The sequence below is a fragment of the Leptonotus elevatus genome, chromosome 15 (assembly GCF_054856555.1).
Source record: "Leptonotus elevatus isolate MCC_2025b chromosome 15, RoL_Lele_1.0, whole genome shotgun sequence".
Taxonomy (NCBI): domain Eukaryota; kingdom Metazoa; phylum Chordata; class Actinopteri; order Syngnathiformes; family Syngnathidae; genus Leptonotus; species Leptonotus elevatus.
In genome coordinates, this window is record NC_141253.1 from 12,213,634 (window position 1) to 12,230,823 (window position 17,190).

At 39.9% G+C, this 17,190-nt stretch overlaps 2 protein-coding genes across 4 annotated transcripts in view; one reads left to right on the forward strand and one right to left on the reverse strand.

The window, feature by feature from the left end:
• LOC147161945 (putative E3 ubiquitin-protein ligase HERC1) overlaps positions 1–11,462 on the reverse strand; it is a 49,981-nt gene extending 38,519 nt beyond the window's left edge. For 2 of the 3 annotated variants that reach the window (XM_086096586.1, XM_086096584.1), the window contains exons 1-14: positions 10,853–11,462; positions 6,094–7,096; positions 4,296–4,391; positions 4,049–4,231; positions 3,758–3,970; positions 3,468–3,566; positions 3,297–3,393; positions 3,074–3,217; positions 2,867–2,994; positions 2,372–2,516; positions 2,119–2,290; positions 1,857–1,991; positions 563–728; positions 356–481 (exon numbers count right to left, since the gene is read on the reverse strand). In XM_086096586.1, coding sequence (XP_085952712.1) covers positions 356–481; positions 563–728; positions 1,857–1,991; positions 2,119–2,290; positions 2,372–2,516; positions 2,867–2,994; positions 3,074–3,217; positions 3,297–3,393; positions 3,468–3,566; positions 3,758–3,970; positions 4,049–4,231; positions 4,296–4,391; positions 6,094–7,065 — 2,676 coding nt within the window. In that variant the 5' untranslated portion in view covers positions 7,066–7,096; positions 10,853–11,462. Of the gene's footprint in view, positions 1–355; positions 482–562; positions 729–1,856; positions 1,992–2,118; positions 2,291–2,371; positions 2,517–2,866; positions 2,995–3,073; positions 3,218–3,296; positions 3,394–3,467; positions 3,567–3,757; positions 3,971–4,048; positions 4,232–4,295; positions 4,392–6,093; positions 7,097–10,598; positions 10,791–10,852 lie in introns of those variants that run through there. The other variant, XM_086096585.1, reaches the window with a different exon arrangement.
• Positions 11,463–12,262: 800 nt separating this feature from the next.
• Positions 12,263–15,420, forward strand: esm1 (endothelial cell-specific molecule 1). The gene is made up of 2 exons (XM_086097145.1): positions 12,263–13,683; positions 14,939–15,420. The coding sequence occupies exons 1-2, from the start codon at positions 13,194–13,196 to the stop codon at positions 15,169–15,171; spliced, it is 723 nt and encodes a 240-aa protein (XP_085953271.1). The 5' UTR covers positions 12,263–13,193; the 3' UTR covers positions 15,172–15,420.
• Positions 15,421–17,190: the final 1,770 nt, after the last annotated feature.

Consider the following 17,190-nt stretch of genomic DNA (forward strand, 5'->3'; position numbering starts at 1 on the left):
AGATGTGGTCCCTTGAAGAAGGCACCGTCAAGGCTGAGAACATTTATGTGGAGAAGAGCTGCTTTCTCGCACATTTTTCTGTCACAACTCTGAGTCATTTGCACAAACTGCCAAGCAAAACTGAACTGATGGTGTGATTTTTGCATAATCTCTCCAGAATATTCTACATAGACTGCATGATGCCTTTAGAGTGAAGTGTAACGAAAATTTCCCACAGGCACGCTACGAAGTCTTCCCTGAAGGCTATTATAGCAGAATAGTGGGTAATTATTCCACATTTCCTTCTATTTGTATTCCATGTGGGTGTACTACTTGTCCCAATTATTTTGTCCATATAGAACACAATTGCACTTACTTGCCCTTTAGACAGAACATTTAGACTCTGCGGGCCCTGAGGTAAGAGGGAGAGGAGCAACTCTGTCCGTTCCCTCAGTGGAGGCAGGAGCAGCGAGGCGCCAATGGTGAGCGTGTTCATAACCGCCTGTACACATGGACGCAAAGACAAATGGATATAATGTATGCCCTACATTCATTCGTATAGCATCATGACAAGCAAGAGTACCTGTTGTATGGAGTCAGGCATGTTGGTGTCAATGAGTCTGAAGAGCAGGTTCCGGAGAGGCCTGCCCTGAGCTCCCAACACCATAGCACCGGTCCCCCCAGCATGAGCCAGGGACAGATGGACAGAGAGCAGCTTCATGCACAGCAAAATGAATTGATGATGCTCCCTATGGCAACATATACAGAGAGAGTGAGTGCTGCTTATGTGACCGCATCTGGCCTTCCACGTCATTTTATATGGCCTGTGAAAGCTTGCCACAATTATTCTTTGACTTCTGTTGAAAACTAGCCATCATAATGCTAACAACCAATGGAGAAATTAGCATTCTCACACAAAACAGGTGAGATCGTGGTTCTTAAACCTTTTACACCAAGTACTACCTAAAAAAGTATCTAATAATATTAAATTAAAAGCGGCTTACAATATTTTAAAACTATAAATTACATAAATAAATAAATACTATAAATGTAAAAAAAAAATACTAATGGATTATCTGGATGAAATGTTTTTTTAAAGACACAGTTTAAACCACAAATAAATAAATAAACTTTAAAAAATAATTCAATTAAAATGTAAAGCACAAAAAAAGAAAAAAACGAGTACACATAAAGGTCCCATGATGCACCTATTTAAAAAATATACATATTTATTTATTTATCAGGTTTGCTAGAAAATTTGGGTTGGAAATGCCCTGCATGGCCTTTTAAAAGCAATTCTAAAAGCTATCCTAAACAGCTAGCACATCAAACAACAGGATTTATCATTAATATTTGATATTCATTTTATTAAGCTTTACTCTGAAAGGATCACTGTTCTCCTTAATTTAAATATGAAAAACAGCTTTGCTCTGATAGGTAGTATGTTATATCTTAGCATCTTCATTGCAAATGTCAAGTTACCAAAAGCAGAATACAGGTGAGCCATGGCCCTTGACGTTCGCAATGCGAGCCCGAGGGCACTACGACGTGAATTTCAGTCAGACAGCAGAGGGTGGTATAATATCAAAATGGAAGCCCCCTGAGAGGGAGGAAAATGGGTGGATTAATCTGCTAGTCTTTCTAATCTTTAGTGGAGGTACTGATACACGGCAATTTCAAAATGTTGCCATGTGAACAAGGCTTAAAAAGTCTAACAAGCTCTGACTCACATAATGATGCTTGGGTCTCCAAATTCAGTTTCGGGCATATTTTTTCAAAACATTTTTTGTTAAAGTACACTGTATGTTGATTCAACACAATAAATAGACAGTGGACACAATTCTTAACAATCAATTCATACATTACAATGCACATACTGTTTAGATAAGAATGGCGCCGGGGGAGCGTCATCCCCGATGCCGTCACAGTAGCTTTCGAGGAAGCTGCGCAGGTAAGTGAAGGTGCTCTCCTCCAGGTCCACACAGAAAGGCCTATGCCATGCCACCAGCTGCCTGGCAAAAGATACACAACATCACAACTTACTAACTGATAGGTGTTACTATAAGTTAAGCGCGGAACATGAAGTATTTTTTTTTTTTTCATTTTTACCAATTCATAAAACGTGAGAGAGGTCTTTACCTGTCAGTCGGTACTGCAGTCCAAGCCAAGCTGTGGGAAGTTCCTGCCGTGATCTGCTGAATGGACACCCCTTCCAGACCAAGCACTTTCTTGGGTTTGGTAACTGGCGTGGAGGTGTGGCCTTGCCCACACTGGCCCATTGTGTTGTTGCCCCAGGCGTACACTTCGTTCTCTGCGAACAAAGCAATACAACACCCTCACAAAAAATGCGTAAAGAAGTAATGAAAGAAATTCCGGTCAATATTTATCGTACCGTGCGACAATGCCAGGCAGTGGCTGTCCCCGCATGAGATGTCGATGACCTTGGTGATGCTTAGGTCCTCTATGAATCGGGGTCTTAGGGAGGTGGTCTCGGATGACCCGCACCCTAAACATGAGCCACAGCCCCATGCGAACACCTTGAATGAATCACACAAATAGAGGTGATCTTTCTATCATCTGGCTGTAGGAGCAATACCAGCAAAAACCTTGTTTCAACCTAGCACTATGGTGTTATTTGATACAGTGCAGTACATAAGTTATTTTGGATCTCCACTGAAAGTATTTTATGTATTTCAAGTATTTTTGATTTTTGTCAAGTCATCAGAACAGTGAGTCAATTTTAGTCCAAGTCACAATGACACACCTTGTTGTGGAAACTGCATACATATCCAGATTTACTAATTCAATACTGTACCGAACTGAATTCTGTATCCAATATCTCTTTGCTTCTCTCAGTATGTCAACCTTGTCAAAGCCTAACTCTCACCTGCCCCGCAGACGTGAGCGCTAGAGACGATTGACTCCCAGCACACACTTTCCTGATGATGCATCCATGCAGGGCTTCTATGATCTTGGGTCGATATACGCGGTTAGTGTCGCCGTGGCCGAGTTTACCTGCAAGGACGGCAGCTATGGTAGGGCACAAAAGCCACAGCAATGACACCAGATCTGTTTATTGTGATGAATAGTATACCATTGTCGCCTCCTCCGAATGACCACACGGTGCGTCCGTCCTGAGCTACGGCGATGGTGTGCGAGCTGCCGCACGCCACCTGCCCGACGCCGCTGATGTCCTTCACCAATGTGGGTGTGTTCCGACTCTGGCTGTCACTATGGCCTGCGAGGTAAATGGGTAACAATAGCGGATTGTTGCTCGTAAGTACGCTACAAGGATTACGGTAAAACAAGACTCGCACCAAGTCTGCCAAAGTCCCCTTCGCCCCACGTGTACAGCTCGCCATCGTTGGTCACGGCAGCGCTGTGCCTGTAGCCAGCAGACACGCACACGACAACCTGAAACAGAGGCAGTAAAATTGCATTTCAAAATGTATCATGGATCAATTTCTCCAAAAAGTATGTTTCCTCACTTTGCCTGACAGTGGTCCTTGGATCATTTTGGGGTATTTCTGTGTAGCACTGTTGCTGTGACCCAGTTTCCCGTATTCTCCGTCACCCCAGCTGAACACCTTAAAGAAGTATTTTGAATCTCGATTAATACAACAGTGAACATATTTCAAACTATTATTGCAGTGAACATTGAGTGGTACTTTGACTTATGAGTTTTATACACCCCATGACCAAGTTTTCACTGAATCCACTTGAAAGTCAAATTAATCTTCCCAATTGAAATGAACTGAAATATCATTCATCTTCTTACCTCTCCCTCCATGGTGATGGCCAATGTGTGACCGTCTGATCCCTTGGAAGAGGACACCTTCTTCATGTTCCTGTGGGGCTCCAGCACCAGTTTCTTGGGCATGGACTGGTTGTTGGAGTCGCCCAGGCCCAGGCGGCCGTAGCTGCCTTTACCGCATGCCTTTACGGCGCCATCTGCCGACACGGAGAAAGTACAGTACTGGCCGGCTTCAATCTGAAAGAAGGGCATAAAATGGACGCGTTTAAGATTGTTTTGGCCTTGGCAGAGGTTTGTTATAGTGTTAAGCCGCACCATTTGGGCGTCGCTGAAGCCCTGCGTGGGTTTAGGCAGCAAGATTTTCTCCAGCGTTCCTTCCGCCAACTGATGACTGCTGTTGCTGCCCCACACATACACTACGACGGCTTCGCTGTTGGCGCCGTGAGTGTCTGCGTCGGCGCTGCAGGAGCACAGGCAGAATGATGCCAGGTTACAGATCTGCAAAAGACAGATAGAGAGTGAGCTCCTGAAAAACTTTTGCTATAAAGACTGACTTTTATACCTCCTCGAAGAGACACAGGGCTGCCTGGGAGAGACGGCAAAGTCCGTCCGTGTCCTTTTGGAGCACTGGAATGTTGACGGCATCTCCACGGAAACCCTGGAAGATAATATGTTGTTGTTACAGTATAGTATTTCTTCCATGAATGAAGTCTTCTTTGATGATTGTACTTACTGTAAGAGTTTTTACATATTTGTACTTACTATTTTTCTGACATATTTTTACTTTTACTTTGTTACACCCCCTTTTGAGGTTTTGAGGTTATGTTTAGAAAAAGACCTCAGGGGATTCACAAAGCGACAAAGGCGGCTGCTGCCACTGGAGATTCATGGCTTGGATAAGAAAATGAAGAAAAGATGTAGTGGTGCTAGGCACAGCAGAATCACTCATCAGGATTGATCACACCACAGTCCTTTTAAGAGATTGGCCGCCCACAATTTCAGGAACACGTGCACAATCTAATGAGATCTAATCCAAATGCTACATCAACAATTCTACCGACACAAAGATAAACCCTTGCTGTCAGAGATATTAAATAATTATTTTAACTGTGGTTTGGAGCTGCACTACATCTGACTGAGTGCTGATTTGTCCTATTTTATATTTATATTTAGACCATAAATTTAAAAAACAAAGCAATTTATATATTTAGAATACTTTTAGAACAAAATATATATTTTAATATATTGAATTAAAAAAATGTAAACATTTTTTGCTATTGTTAAAGAATAGTTTAAATACTACTGTATATATATATTTTTTTAAATAAAACTTTAATTTGCAATTATTATTTTCACTAAGAAATTTAGAATAGTTAGAATACTTTTAGAACAAAATATATAATTGAATATATTGGGGAATTATTATTATTTTTTTTTTGCTATAGTTAAAGAATAGTTTAAATACTACTGTATGCATTTTTTTTTTAAATAAAACTTAAATTTTCCACTCCATGTTTAGAACTAAGTATCAGTACTCTTCTCCACAATTTGATAGTATTGTCTAATATGTTTTTAGAATGAAATGTTGGCAACATGTTCAACTTCGCATAACTTTTTTATATACTAAAATTAAAAAAAACACATATCAAAAATAGTGTTTGTTTTTTTCAGACACATTTTACAGTATTATAACTATTTCTCTCAAATATTCTTAAATTTGCATATTTTATAACATATAAAATATTTAATTAAAAAATTATTCTTAGATATTTACATAAATTATTGAATACATTTAAACATTGGAAATGCAATTTAATTTAATTTAATGTTTTTTTAAAACATTTTCAAAAAATAAATATCTCAAATAGTCATTGCATTTTCTTCATATTTACGGAAGTAAATTAGCCACATGAGCATTACAAATATAATCTGTTCTCAATCATCTGAATGAATAAAGGTTAAATAATATAAATAAGCATAAGCATAATACAGATAATATGAATAATACAGTGTATACAATATTAATTCAACTGCAATATGTATTTCTAATAAGTCCAACATTCATTTTAGTATTTAAATTAATAATTGATAACTTCAACTGTCCCCCCCATCCATTTTCTATACCGCTTATCATGTTCAGTGTCATGGAGCTGGAGCCTCTCCAAGCTCATTTTGAGCGAAAAGTAGACCCTAACCCTAACCCTAACCCTATCCCTAACCCTAACCCTAACACCCTGTCCTGGTCGGCAGTCAATTGCAGGGCAAATACGTATAGAGCTGTCTATACCAGTCAGGCAAGTGTACTACCAGCACAGTATTTCTAATTACGTATCATAATGATACATGAAACTATAACCTACCGAAAACTGTCTCATCTGAAGGAGAGTTTGATGGATAAAATCGAATCCCACACCAGCTGCTTGGTGCGTGCTCAGTGCGGAGGAGGAAGACGCCGCAGAGGTGCGTGAGGACATGGAGGCCGCCAAAGCCACCTCCACCCACTCCAGGAGAAACTTGAGCGAGCCTCTCTGCATGGCCAGGCCGAGCAGCAGCTCCAACGCCAGCTTCCGACCTGTCAGGTCGGCGCCGCCACTCCCGCTGCTTGCCGAAGTCTTCTTCAGAAAATCAGCCACCTGGGCCAGGCAGTCCAACCCGACTGAGGGGATCTTGCTCTCATTGGCCAGAGAAAGTGGTGGCAGGGAAGCTAGGACGGCGGAGGCGGTGGCCAGAACGTCGTTGCACAGCATCGACTCGGGGTGCGCGGAGGCTGCGTACCTCCAGTTCTGCTGCAGCAGCGAGAAGAGCAGGCTCAAACCCGTCCTTACGCCCATCTCGATCAGAACATCCGTGCCCGACTTGACATTGGGCAGCCCCCCTGGCAGGCATGGCTCGGAGGCCAGCTCAAGATGCCCGCATTCCGCACCGCTCTCTGTGACCTGTGAGGGAAGCTGCGCACGGAAGTTGTCGTGGTATTTGGTGTGAATGGCGTAGAAGATCCTCTGAAGAGTCACCAGCCTGTGGTGGAGACCCTGCGTGTAGCGCGTCTGCGTCAGCATGCGGCGAGCCAGCCATCGTTGACTCTGCAGCAGCGACAACAGATACTCCTCCTTCTCTGCGGCGGCGCAGGACTCGCACTCAAAGTCAGGCAGCCGAGGGCCAACAAGTTCCTGGACGGGCTGGGCAAGACTCACCACCTCCTTGTTGTGGAGAAGCCTGCTGTAAAGGGCGGCCGCCCCTTGCCTGGTGGCCGTTTGCGCACTGTCCTCTGCCGCCCAGTAACTGTTGAGGTGTTCCTGCCACTTGAGCAACACATGAGTCTGACAGGGCATCATGTCTGAGCATTATCTTCACCTTGACGAGCACCTGAAAGATGAGGAGAAAGATCCAAAGATGAGTTGATTAGGATTTGTTTCTCAAAGAGTTGGACTTGGACGCGTCATTCGAATGCAAACTTTGGACGTAACTTTGATTTTTGTCTGTTTTCACCATGGTTCCGCTGAGACTAGACTTGGACTCGAGGCTGGAAACTTAACACTATAACATCACTTGTATTAAGTTTAGAAAGACTTGAGATTCGATGGATATGGAGGACCAAAAATGCCAAAAAAAATACAAATAAAAAGTCAAAAATATAATTCAAAAATGTAATAAAAAAAAATTAATCTAAATGGAAAACACAACAAAAAACATAATAAATAAATAAAAGTAAAGATAAATATAAAATAAAAAACTAGATTAAAAAATACAAAATTAATATAAAAATAAATGTGGAAATCAATATAAAAATGAATAAATAGAATTAAATGTCAATAAATAAAAACACTTTGCTCTCATATTTATTCATTCCATGCTGCAGATGCTGTCGGCATGAAATGCATCATGAAATGGTATTCAAATGAGGGGGCGGTCCTAAGTGTGTCTTGGGTTGAACTATTCTCCTATTGGGTGATCAACATGTCAGTCTATGTATGACTCTGCCCGTTCCACAGCAAGGGAGAATTCACACACACGAGAAAAAAATGGAACTTGTGTGAAGTTGTCGAGCAACTCAAGTCGCAAGTTGTGGTGACAGTAGACAAGATAGTTGTCAATTGCTGGAGCTCTCCGTGCAAGCCGGCGAGACTTCCTTGTTCGCCAGCCTGCTTGATTGAGAGAACACTCCACCATCGAAAGGCAGTTTGCAACGGCGGAGTCCATCCCAAGACACGCCCCCTCATTTGAATAACCTTTAATGACGCATTTCATGCTGACAGCGTCTGCATCATGAAATAAATAAATATGAGAGCAGAGACTTTTTATTTATTGTTTATTATTTATTTATTTTAAATCTATTGATACATTTATTTTTGTATTTATTTCCACATTTATTTTATATTTATTTTTATTTGAGTCTTGGTTTTTTGGTTGTTGTTTTTTACATTTATTATTCATTTATTAATTTATTTCTATATACAGGGAGTTCTCAAGTTACGGCGGAGTTCCGTTCCTACGCTGGTGATGTAACCCGAATTTCGACTTAAGTCGGAATTCCCCATTAAAGTCGATATTTACATTAAAATACTTTGTACAGTTATTTTAAAAAACATAGACCCGTAAGACGCCGGAAAAAATATTTCGTGTTTCCGCAAGGACATGCATTGCGGAGTTAATTCAAGCTTAAACACGGAAATGTGATGTGCCTGATGGCGAGCCGACCGGCTGATGGACGTCCGTTGCTAGCGGTAACAACAACACAACTTTGAATAACTTTTAAATGGCGTGATTACTGTGGGAAATTAACGAAAAAGAAGGTGCTACAGACGAGGTAAGGGCGCCGTAAAGTCGAAACGACGTAGGTCGCGTGCGACGTATTTTGAGGATTCTCTCTGTATTTGTTGCGGTTTCTATTTCCATTTATATTTATTATTTGTACTTAATTGTTCAATTATATTTTTTATCCGTTTTTATTTTCACTCTTATTTATTTATTTATTTTATTTGGGAATTTTTGGTCCTGCATAGATGGATGTGTCTTGGCTTGGACTTATGCTTAAATACTGACAGATTTGTGACATGAACTTCATCTCAAGAGTGTGTTTTGACCTGGCCTTGACAAACAATATTTTGACATTATAAATGTATTTATTGATGGGATAGCCAGAAGTGGGCATGTAAGTAAATTTCACCGGTCCGGCGGTCCGGCATTTGTCATTCGCCAGTGTCTGGGCCAAACCAAACTGTAATTGTCAATTTGTCACTCCATCATCGCTATTTTAACCGCGCTTCCGCTTAATCGCTAAATAGTTCGTCACCGCTATTTTAGGACGTCAGCCAGTCCGTTATCGTCACTCTCCCACTCTGTCAACATCCATTACCACACACTCCGATTTTGAAAGCCCATTCCCGCCTTTTTCTTTTACTGTAAGAAGGGCAGAGGGGAATTTTTTTTTTTCTTCCCTCCGCAGACAAAACCTCTAAATGTTTGCCAGTTCCCTTCAACAAGATGCAGACAATGTGGAGTTGATCGTATTAGGATTGAAAGCAATGGGGGATCATGGTAACAAAATCATCATAATAATTTGTGGCATATAGATTGGAAAGGCAGTTTTGATTCGGTGACCGTGAGAGTGAACCAATCAGGGAAATGAACTGTTGATGATCCAGGGTCAAAACAGAAGTCTCAGGTCAAGGGCTTCATGCAGGGCCCCACTTAGTGCTCAAACGTGACATGAGCCCAGGAGACCGAGGGAACTCCAAGCATGTTAGCATGCCTCTTTTACTGCAACACTAGAGCTATATGGTTTCAAGTCTGGGCAAAAATAGCCAACAGTGACACGGTCAAGTCAGCTCAGCTGGCAGCCACCACAAGCAAAACAAAACTAGCTACTAGTACTAACTTTGTGAACTTGAAATGAAGCGAAATGTCAAAGTGACTTCTTTAAAGAGTCAAGACTGTGACTGACTTCAACCACATGTTATCAAATTGAACATGACATGTTAATAGTGCCATAAAATTTTATTTTCAATTTCGCCTTAAACAAATATGAGTGCAGCTTGTAGCTAGAGACTCACATGAATACACTACAAAAAAGTCAATTATACTATATTTAACTGTAGTCATTCATTGTAGTAGTAACCACAATATTTTGTGTGTGGAAATCGGTGCATAGCTAGTCTTTGTGTTATTAAAAATATATATTTGTGAGTAACATAAAGATTGACATTGACAATAAAAGATTGCTGTCAATTGAGCATTGAAATCAATACTAGCATTTATCACACACGTTTTTGTGTTAGTCATTTTGAGTACATTTTGTTCAATCTTGCATGTACAGTATTGCTAATGTTAACGAGATGTAATGGGCAAAAAACTTAAATTGGTGACTGATTTTTTTTTATTTATAATATGATAATACTGCTCAATGTGATCATTTTGGCCACTATAATTCATCCATCCATTAATTAAAAAATAAATAAATAAATAAATAACTCTCATCCTCATTAGGATCGCGGCTGAATTGGAGAAACTGGAGCCTATCTCAGCTGACTGTAGGCGGGAGGTAACACCATGAAATTGTTCCAAACCTTAGAACCTGTGGGAGCAGACGTTTTGGGTGAGATGCCCAAACTTTATTTTGCAAGCAGCGTATACAGAAAAATCATAGCATAAAAGGGCCAATTTGACCTTGGTTATCTTTAATTTATTTAGCTAAAACCATACTTGAATTTCAAACCGAATCAGAATTTGAGGTAAATGTAACCACTGCTGACGATGACAAGGAGATTTTCATAGCATTTCATGACAAGTCAGAAGTTGGAATGTTTAGTGTGTTTTATAGAATGGAGCATAACATCATCCATTAACTTTACATGAAGGATGTCCTTACTCTAGTACGTGGGCCATGAGGAGGGGTGATATGGATGGGGGTGGGGGCTCGGTTGCCAGGACAACCCCAATAAAAAAATGGAGTAGCATACGAGATTGACTCTTCTTATGCAGCCTCATGCAAAGATACGTTCAGTGAGCATCCATGCTAATGACATTAGCCGACTTGATGGTCCCCTTTATTAGCAAGACATGACCCAGCCCCTTCCGGAGGAGAGAACCTCACACACCGGCGGTGACATTGCGGCGACTCACCTACACAATGGATAACAGCGTAACCGCAGTCCGAGCTCCACCGGTTCCTTCGAGTGAGCTAACGCGGGGCAGGGCTGGCTACACTGCGGCTGTCAGGGTGAGCCAAACAAGCCCCCCCACTCGGCTCGGTGGCTGGGTGACAGCTGGCGGCAAAACAAGCCCCGCTGCTCGCTGACGTCCAGACGGGCGTGTGACGATAGCGAACAACAAGCGTTGACATGTATGTTAGCTTCAACACATTTAGGGCGTTTGAAAGCTTGAAGCCGCTGACATGTTTGCTGGCTCGGGAGCACCTCCGGCGGGTCGTCAGCGTAACCTGTCCCGTCAGAGGGAGCTCCTATTCGGACAAAAATATCATGCCCCGGCTTCTCCCTCCTCCTCCCTTGCCTCCTCCTCCCTTGCCTCCTCCTCTTCTTCTTCTGGGGCTGTATCAGCTGAAGGCGGCCGGCGTCGGATGACTACCTTACCGCCATCTTGTGTCTCACAAGTGTCGAACGCCGTCTCGTCCTCGTCAATCATCGTCATCAATCACCATCATCACAATTTTGCTGATTAGTTTGCCAATGTTTTATTTTAAGATTGTGAAACTGATAATTCACTACGTTGTGTTTAAATAATGGCGCAAGGATGGGGCTGTTTTGCATTCGACAAACTCTCCACATGTTACCAAATAAAAATGTCACTCAAGTTGTGCATACAGGAATAAGAATTAGGGTGAGGTCTACCGAAATAAATAAATAGATAGATGAATAAATAAATAATACCTCTTTAAAATCCCTTTAAAATATTGCCAACATTATTTTGATATCTTGAGTAATACTACTACTATAGTATATAAAGTAGTAGTATACTACTACTTTATATATATATATATATATATATATATATATATATATATATATATATATATATATATATATATATATATATATATATATATATATAATTGACTTGTCAAACTAAAAAAAACACACATGGGTTTCCCCATCTCTGGGGGCGGCCTCTTTGCCACCTGCTGTCAACTGAAAATAACGTCACAGTTGTTTAGGTAACAACACTGATCTGAATATATGACTGGATAGCCCATAGGCTTTAGCGGTTAGCCCATACACGCACGTGCAAGCCAGTGAAGTCACAGGACGGCCATTTTGCTCCTCCCATCTCGCAAGCAGACAACAATATAAACTATACGGTATACGTACAGATTAGATATATACAGCTCGTAGGCAGTTAGTATACGGCCGGGGCGTGGAGGGTGGGATTTTTGGCGGGGTGGTCACTATTTCTAACAAGTAAAATTTAAAATAAAAATAAATAAATAAAATAACAAGTGGAGGTATGTGCTGCTTTGAAGACTCCCTTTTTCTTTTATTGCTCAGTTCTAGACCCCAATATTAGATTTGGCAGAGGCATCTTTTGTTGAATTACAGTTATAATTATTTAATAAAAATATACAAGTTTCCTCATGTAAACATAATTAAGCATATCATTTATATTTTGTTTACACGTATTTAAGGCAAGTTGTAAAATGTCTGAAGTCCTCTTGTTTATGTTTAACAAATTTTAAATATCATAAATCATGCTGTTTCTACTAAGTACTGTCTCAAATGTTCTCTAATTTCAATACTGTAAATGTATAGGGTAGTATGCTGAGAAACGTTTCTTGAGAGGAGCAATATGGCGGCCTCGCGGCTTCAAAAGTCTTGGCCTGTCGACGATCCAGTCATATATTCAGATCAGTGGGTAACAACCAATCACGGCTCACTTGTTTTCTGAGTTAGGTCATGTGATGTTCGTAAACAAGCCATGATTGGTCTTACTTGAGTCCTGAGCAACTCTGATGTCATTTTCAGTCGACAGCAAGTGGCAAAGTGGCCACCCCCTGAGATGGATAAAAACGGGTGGATTTTGCTGCTTAATTAATATTTCACAAACGCAATATTCATCATAACACCGTGTTTGGACTAGCGGGGCTTATTGTAAATAAAAATAATAATATCTAATGAGATGCTGGAGGGACTAACTGGAGCTACAACAATTTCTGAAAAAGCTAGAACCACTCTTAGCACCAGTGTAGCGCCATCCCTGGGGGAAAACATCCATTTTCACTCTTGAAATTTTGCCCATTTCCAAATGTTGCCCCAGGACCTGGAAAACAGCGCCCTCTAGTTTAAAGGTAGTCCGAGGCAAGCAGGACCGTTGTCAGCGCGGTGCCTTGGTCTCCCACAAAACAAAGCAAAGATAACTTGTGGCATGAGGTCACGTGGATTTCAGTTCCTGGATGGCGGCTCGGCGCTAATCCCATGCACTTCCACGCCGGATCTCTAAAAAAAGGAGCGGAATGAGGAAATTGACGAGAGCGAAGTGCAAAACAAACTTGTTGGGTGAAAAGCAGCTCTGGCTGATGCTCGCCTCCTCATTCCCACTCCAGTCCCTCGCAGAGGCGCTCCTCCACCACAGCAGCTTCTCATCATCAGCACCACCATCCTCTTCCTCCTCGCCAGCCATGTCTCTGCTGCTAGTCACGGTAGCGCTGTCCTCGCTGCTCGCCCACGGTGCCCATGGCGCCGCAGCCCAGGCGTGGGGCTCCGGTGCCAAGTACGCCGTCAACTGTCCGGACAGGTGCGACGCGGGGCGCTGCGGCCCCACGCTCGGCTGCGCGCGCACCGTGCTGGACGATTGCGGCTGCTGCCGGGTGTGCGCCGCCGGCCGAGGGGAGCACTGTTACCGCACCGTGTCTGGCATGCACGGCGTCAAGTGCGGACCGGGCCTCTTCTGCGAGTTCTACAAGGACGAGGACGACTATGGGGATGAATACGGCGTGTGCAAAGGTAACGTTTAACTCATGGGACACGTTGCACCAAAATACTGCAGGATATGTTTTTGATCTCACAATTCTATTTGATTTTGTTGTTCTGAAGTTAGACGCACTCCCATTATCCCCGTAACTTTATGTAAATACGCACATGAGACATTATTATCGACATGTAGGCTATATAATTAAGTGATAATTAGTTTTAAAAATCATCTGCCCATACAAAAGATAATGCTGAGTTTTTTTGCTTAACATTTTATGACTGCAGGTGAGAGACTATAAACTACAAAATCGCTTTCTAATATTTTATTACAAAACAAATATTGTATTAGAAACTGCTTCTAATATTAAAACCCAAATCTCTGTATCTCTGAAAAAAATATATAATTTCTAATATTTAAAAAAAATCTAAAAACAAGTAATAGAACTGTCAAATATTAAACTAATTTTAAATATATTGATTTCAAATATTAGAAATGGGTTTTACTATATTAATGCCCCAAATTGTATCAAATATTACAAAACAATATTCTGCATTTCAACTACTATATTCAATATTTTATTCCAACTGTATTTGATAAGAACATTTCCAACTGTATTTGATAAGAACATTTCCAACTGTATTTGATCAGAACAAACTGTTTAAATTTTATGTAAAATATTCTAGGAAATATTTTAGACAATTTATTATATTCCAGTTGATTGTTTTTGTTATTTTATAATTAAAAATGTGTAATTAAAAATATCCTTTTTCTTATGCTTCTAATATTGTAATCAGAATGTTTTACTCTTGATACAATAAACTACTTAGTTGTCCTAAAATATTACACTGAATCCAAATATTTTTATTTAAAAATATTAAAGTAATGAAAAACTGTTAACATTTTATTGAAATTATTTGTTTAGAAATATAAGATTATGAACTTTTAAAAAAAAAAAATCATTTATCAGAAAATAATTGTTACAGTTTAGGATATTTTAATAAAAACAATATTGTCTTCTAAAACTCAATTGCATAGTGTTAGAAATGGCTTCTAATATTTGTATCAAAATATTCAAAAATATATAGCAAAATAATAGAATAATAATAATATTTAAATATAAAACGGTAACATATTGATTCAACAATATTGCATGATGTAGCTTGCAGTGGTGTACAAATCATCAATTGTTGATCCATCTTAGTACAGGTAAACTTTATAGTTACATGGATTATTTTGGGTTTAAAAATAAGTAATTAACTTAGTGCTATTTGTTTTGTCTCCTTCCAGACTGCCACTTTGGCACCTATGGCATGGAGTGCCGTAAAACGTGCAGCTGCAAAGGCGGCGGCCTGTGTGACAGGGAGACAGGCGCATGTCTCACCCTCCGGTTCTTCGCCAAATTGGCCGGCAAGCTCAAGACGGAGCCTCAAAGTGGAGACGAGGGTTCGGGAGAGGTTCAGTACCAGGATCAACCGGCAGCAAATATATCCAACGCTTCCAAGCGGCTCAACCCTCGCTGACCACTGCATTCAATACAGTCTTTCAGTCATTTACTCAGTCAGTGGGAATGTAGCATTAACTTATAAGAACAGACTTATTTTATTATCATATTCTTGACTGCATGTTGATTTTATTTATATGGTTGATATCACCTTTTTACTCTTGATTCTCCAAATGTATAGTATGCCTTCAAGTGAGAGAAGAGGATGTATCATTTTTCATATCCATCATCTCTACTGTGTACTGTATAAAAGATAACAAAATGTAAAGAATGGTCTTACAATTAAATCCAAAGTGATCAACGAGCGTTGTTTGTTAACCTGTTTCTGGAAGTGTCTTCTGCTGCAGCAAAACTGTTGTATTTTTATGTAGGCTAATATTTGATCCTAGAAGAAAACATTTGGTACTGTAGACCAAAATATACTGTTTAACAGTTTAGAAACTTGAATAAGACACATTGGAACAGTCCTTGAATGGTTCATGTTCTACCAAATGAATTATCTTGTCAAATTTGAAATTTTTTAATCTGATCGAAAGACTATAATGACATTTGAGTCCCTCAAGGGTCCGTTCTTGGACCCTTTTTGTTTAGGCTATTATATGCATTGGCATTGCTACCTACAGTATAGGGTCAGATTTTTCAAAATTTTGAGTTGACTGTCTATGCAGATAGCGATCTGCTTGTCAACAGTGGGATTGTGAAGCCCTTTGAGATTCTTTTGTAATTAAGAACTACAGTATACAGCACAGTATAAAGTTGACTTTGCCTATGCAGATGACCCACAGCAATATTTATAGTTTTACCAAATGACAGTTTCATTTCCTTCAATTAATCCTCAGCAACACTGTGGTTGTTGTTTTTGGCAGTAAAGAAAAGATGAACACATAGTCACTTGTTTTTAACAAAAAACTAGTCCAAAACTCTATGTGCTAATAGATTTGAATCTGATTTTTAGCAGTCATATCAAATCAGTCACCAAAACAGCCGTCTGCCAGCTGAAACCATCCAGAGTGAAGGGGTTTCATGTTACAAGCAGACCAAATGCAGCTTATCCGTGCTTTTATCTCAAGTAGAATTGATTATTGTAACTGAGAGCATCAAACACCTGCAGCTCATTTTGAATGCTGCAGCTCAGGTTCTGACCGGAACAAATAGATCAGAGCATATTACTCCAGTCCTAAACGCTTTACATTGGTTCCAAGTCAGATGTAGAATAGACTTTAAAAGTTTTCTCTTGCTATAGAATAGACTTTGAAGCTTCTGGTCTATATATCAATATTTGTTTTAGGTCCAGAATACACTGAAGAAATACTAATACGATATCTGTGCTCTGAGATCTGCATACTCAAGTCAAACTGTGGAGCTTAGAATTTGAAGCAAACATGGTGAAGCAGTATTTAGCTGTTATACTGAACACAAATTGAATAAGCTGCCAACAGAAGTTAAACAACCCAAAATGTGATTTATTTATTTTTTAATTGAGGTTAAAAGTGCTTCTTCTTTTCTCGGGCTGATGATTTTGCTCTATTTGAAGTAGTTGAATAAGACATTGTTTTATAATATGCGTTAATATGTTTAAAATCTTAGAAAACTTTTCTTCTAAATATATTAATACTGATATAATTTGTTCTAAAATGTCACAAAATATTTAACTGCTATTACATCTATGAAAATATTAGAAACTGTAATATTTAATGTTAAAAATATTCTAAAAGTGCAGGTGTAACTTATGAAGTAAGATATAAAATATATGACATTAACTGTTTCTATATTCAGTAGGTTGTTTAAGATGAGTATCTGTAATCAATATTACAGCATGACAACATATTAAATATTCACATTATACTTTCTTCACTGTCTATTCCCATTTTCCCAGTATATCCCAAAAGTTCAAAACGCTATGGAATCCCACGACGGTGTTGAAAGCCTCACCTCAGACTCTTTAAACACGTACACAAAAATGTTTGTGCCGCATTCGGCGTGTTTATTTCCTGCACTTCCTGACACCTGTGAAAATGGCCCTTCTTCCTGTTGTTGT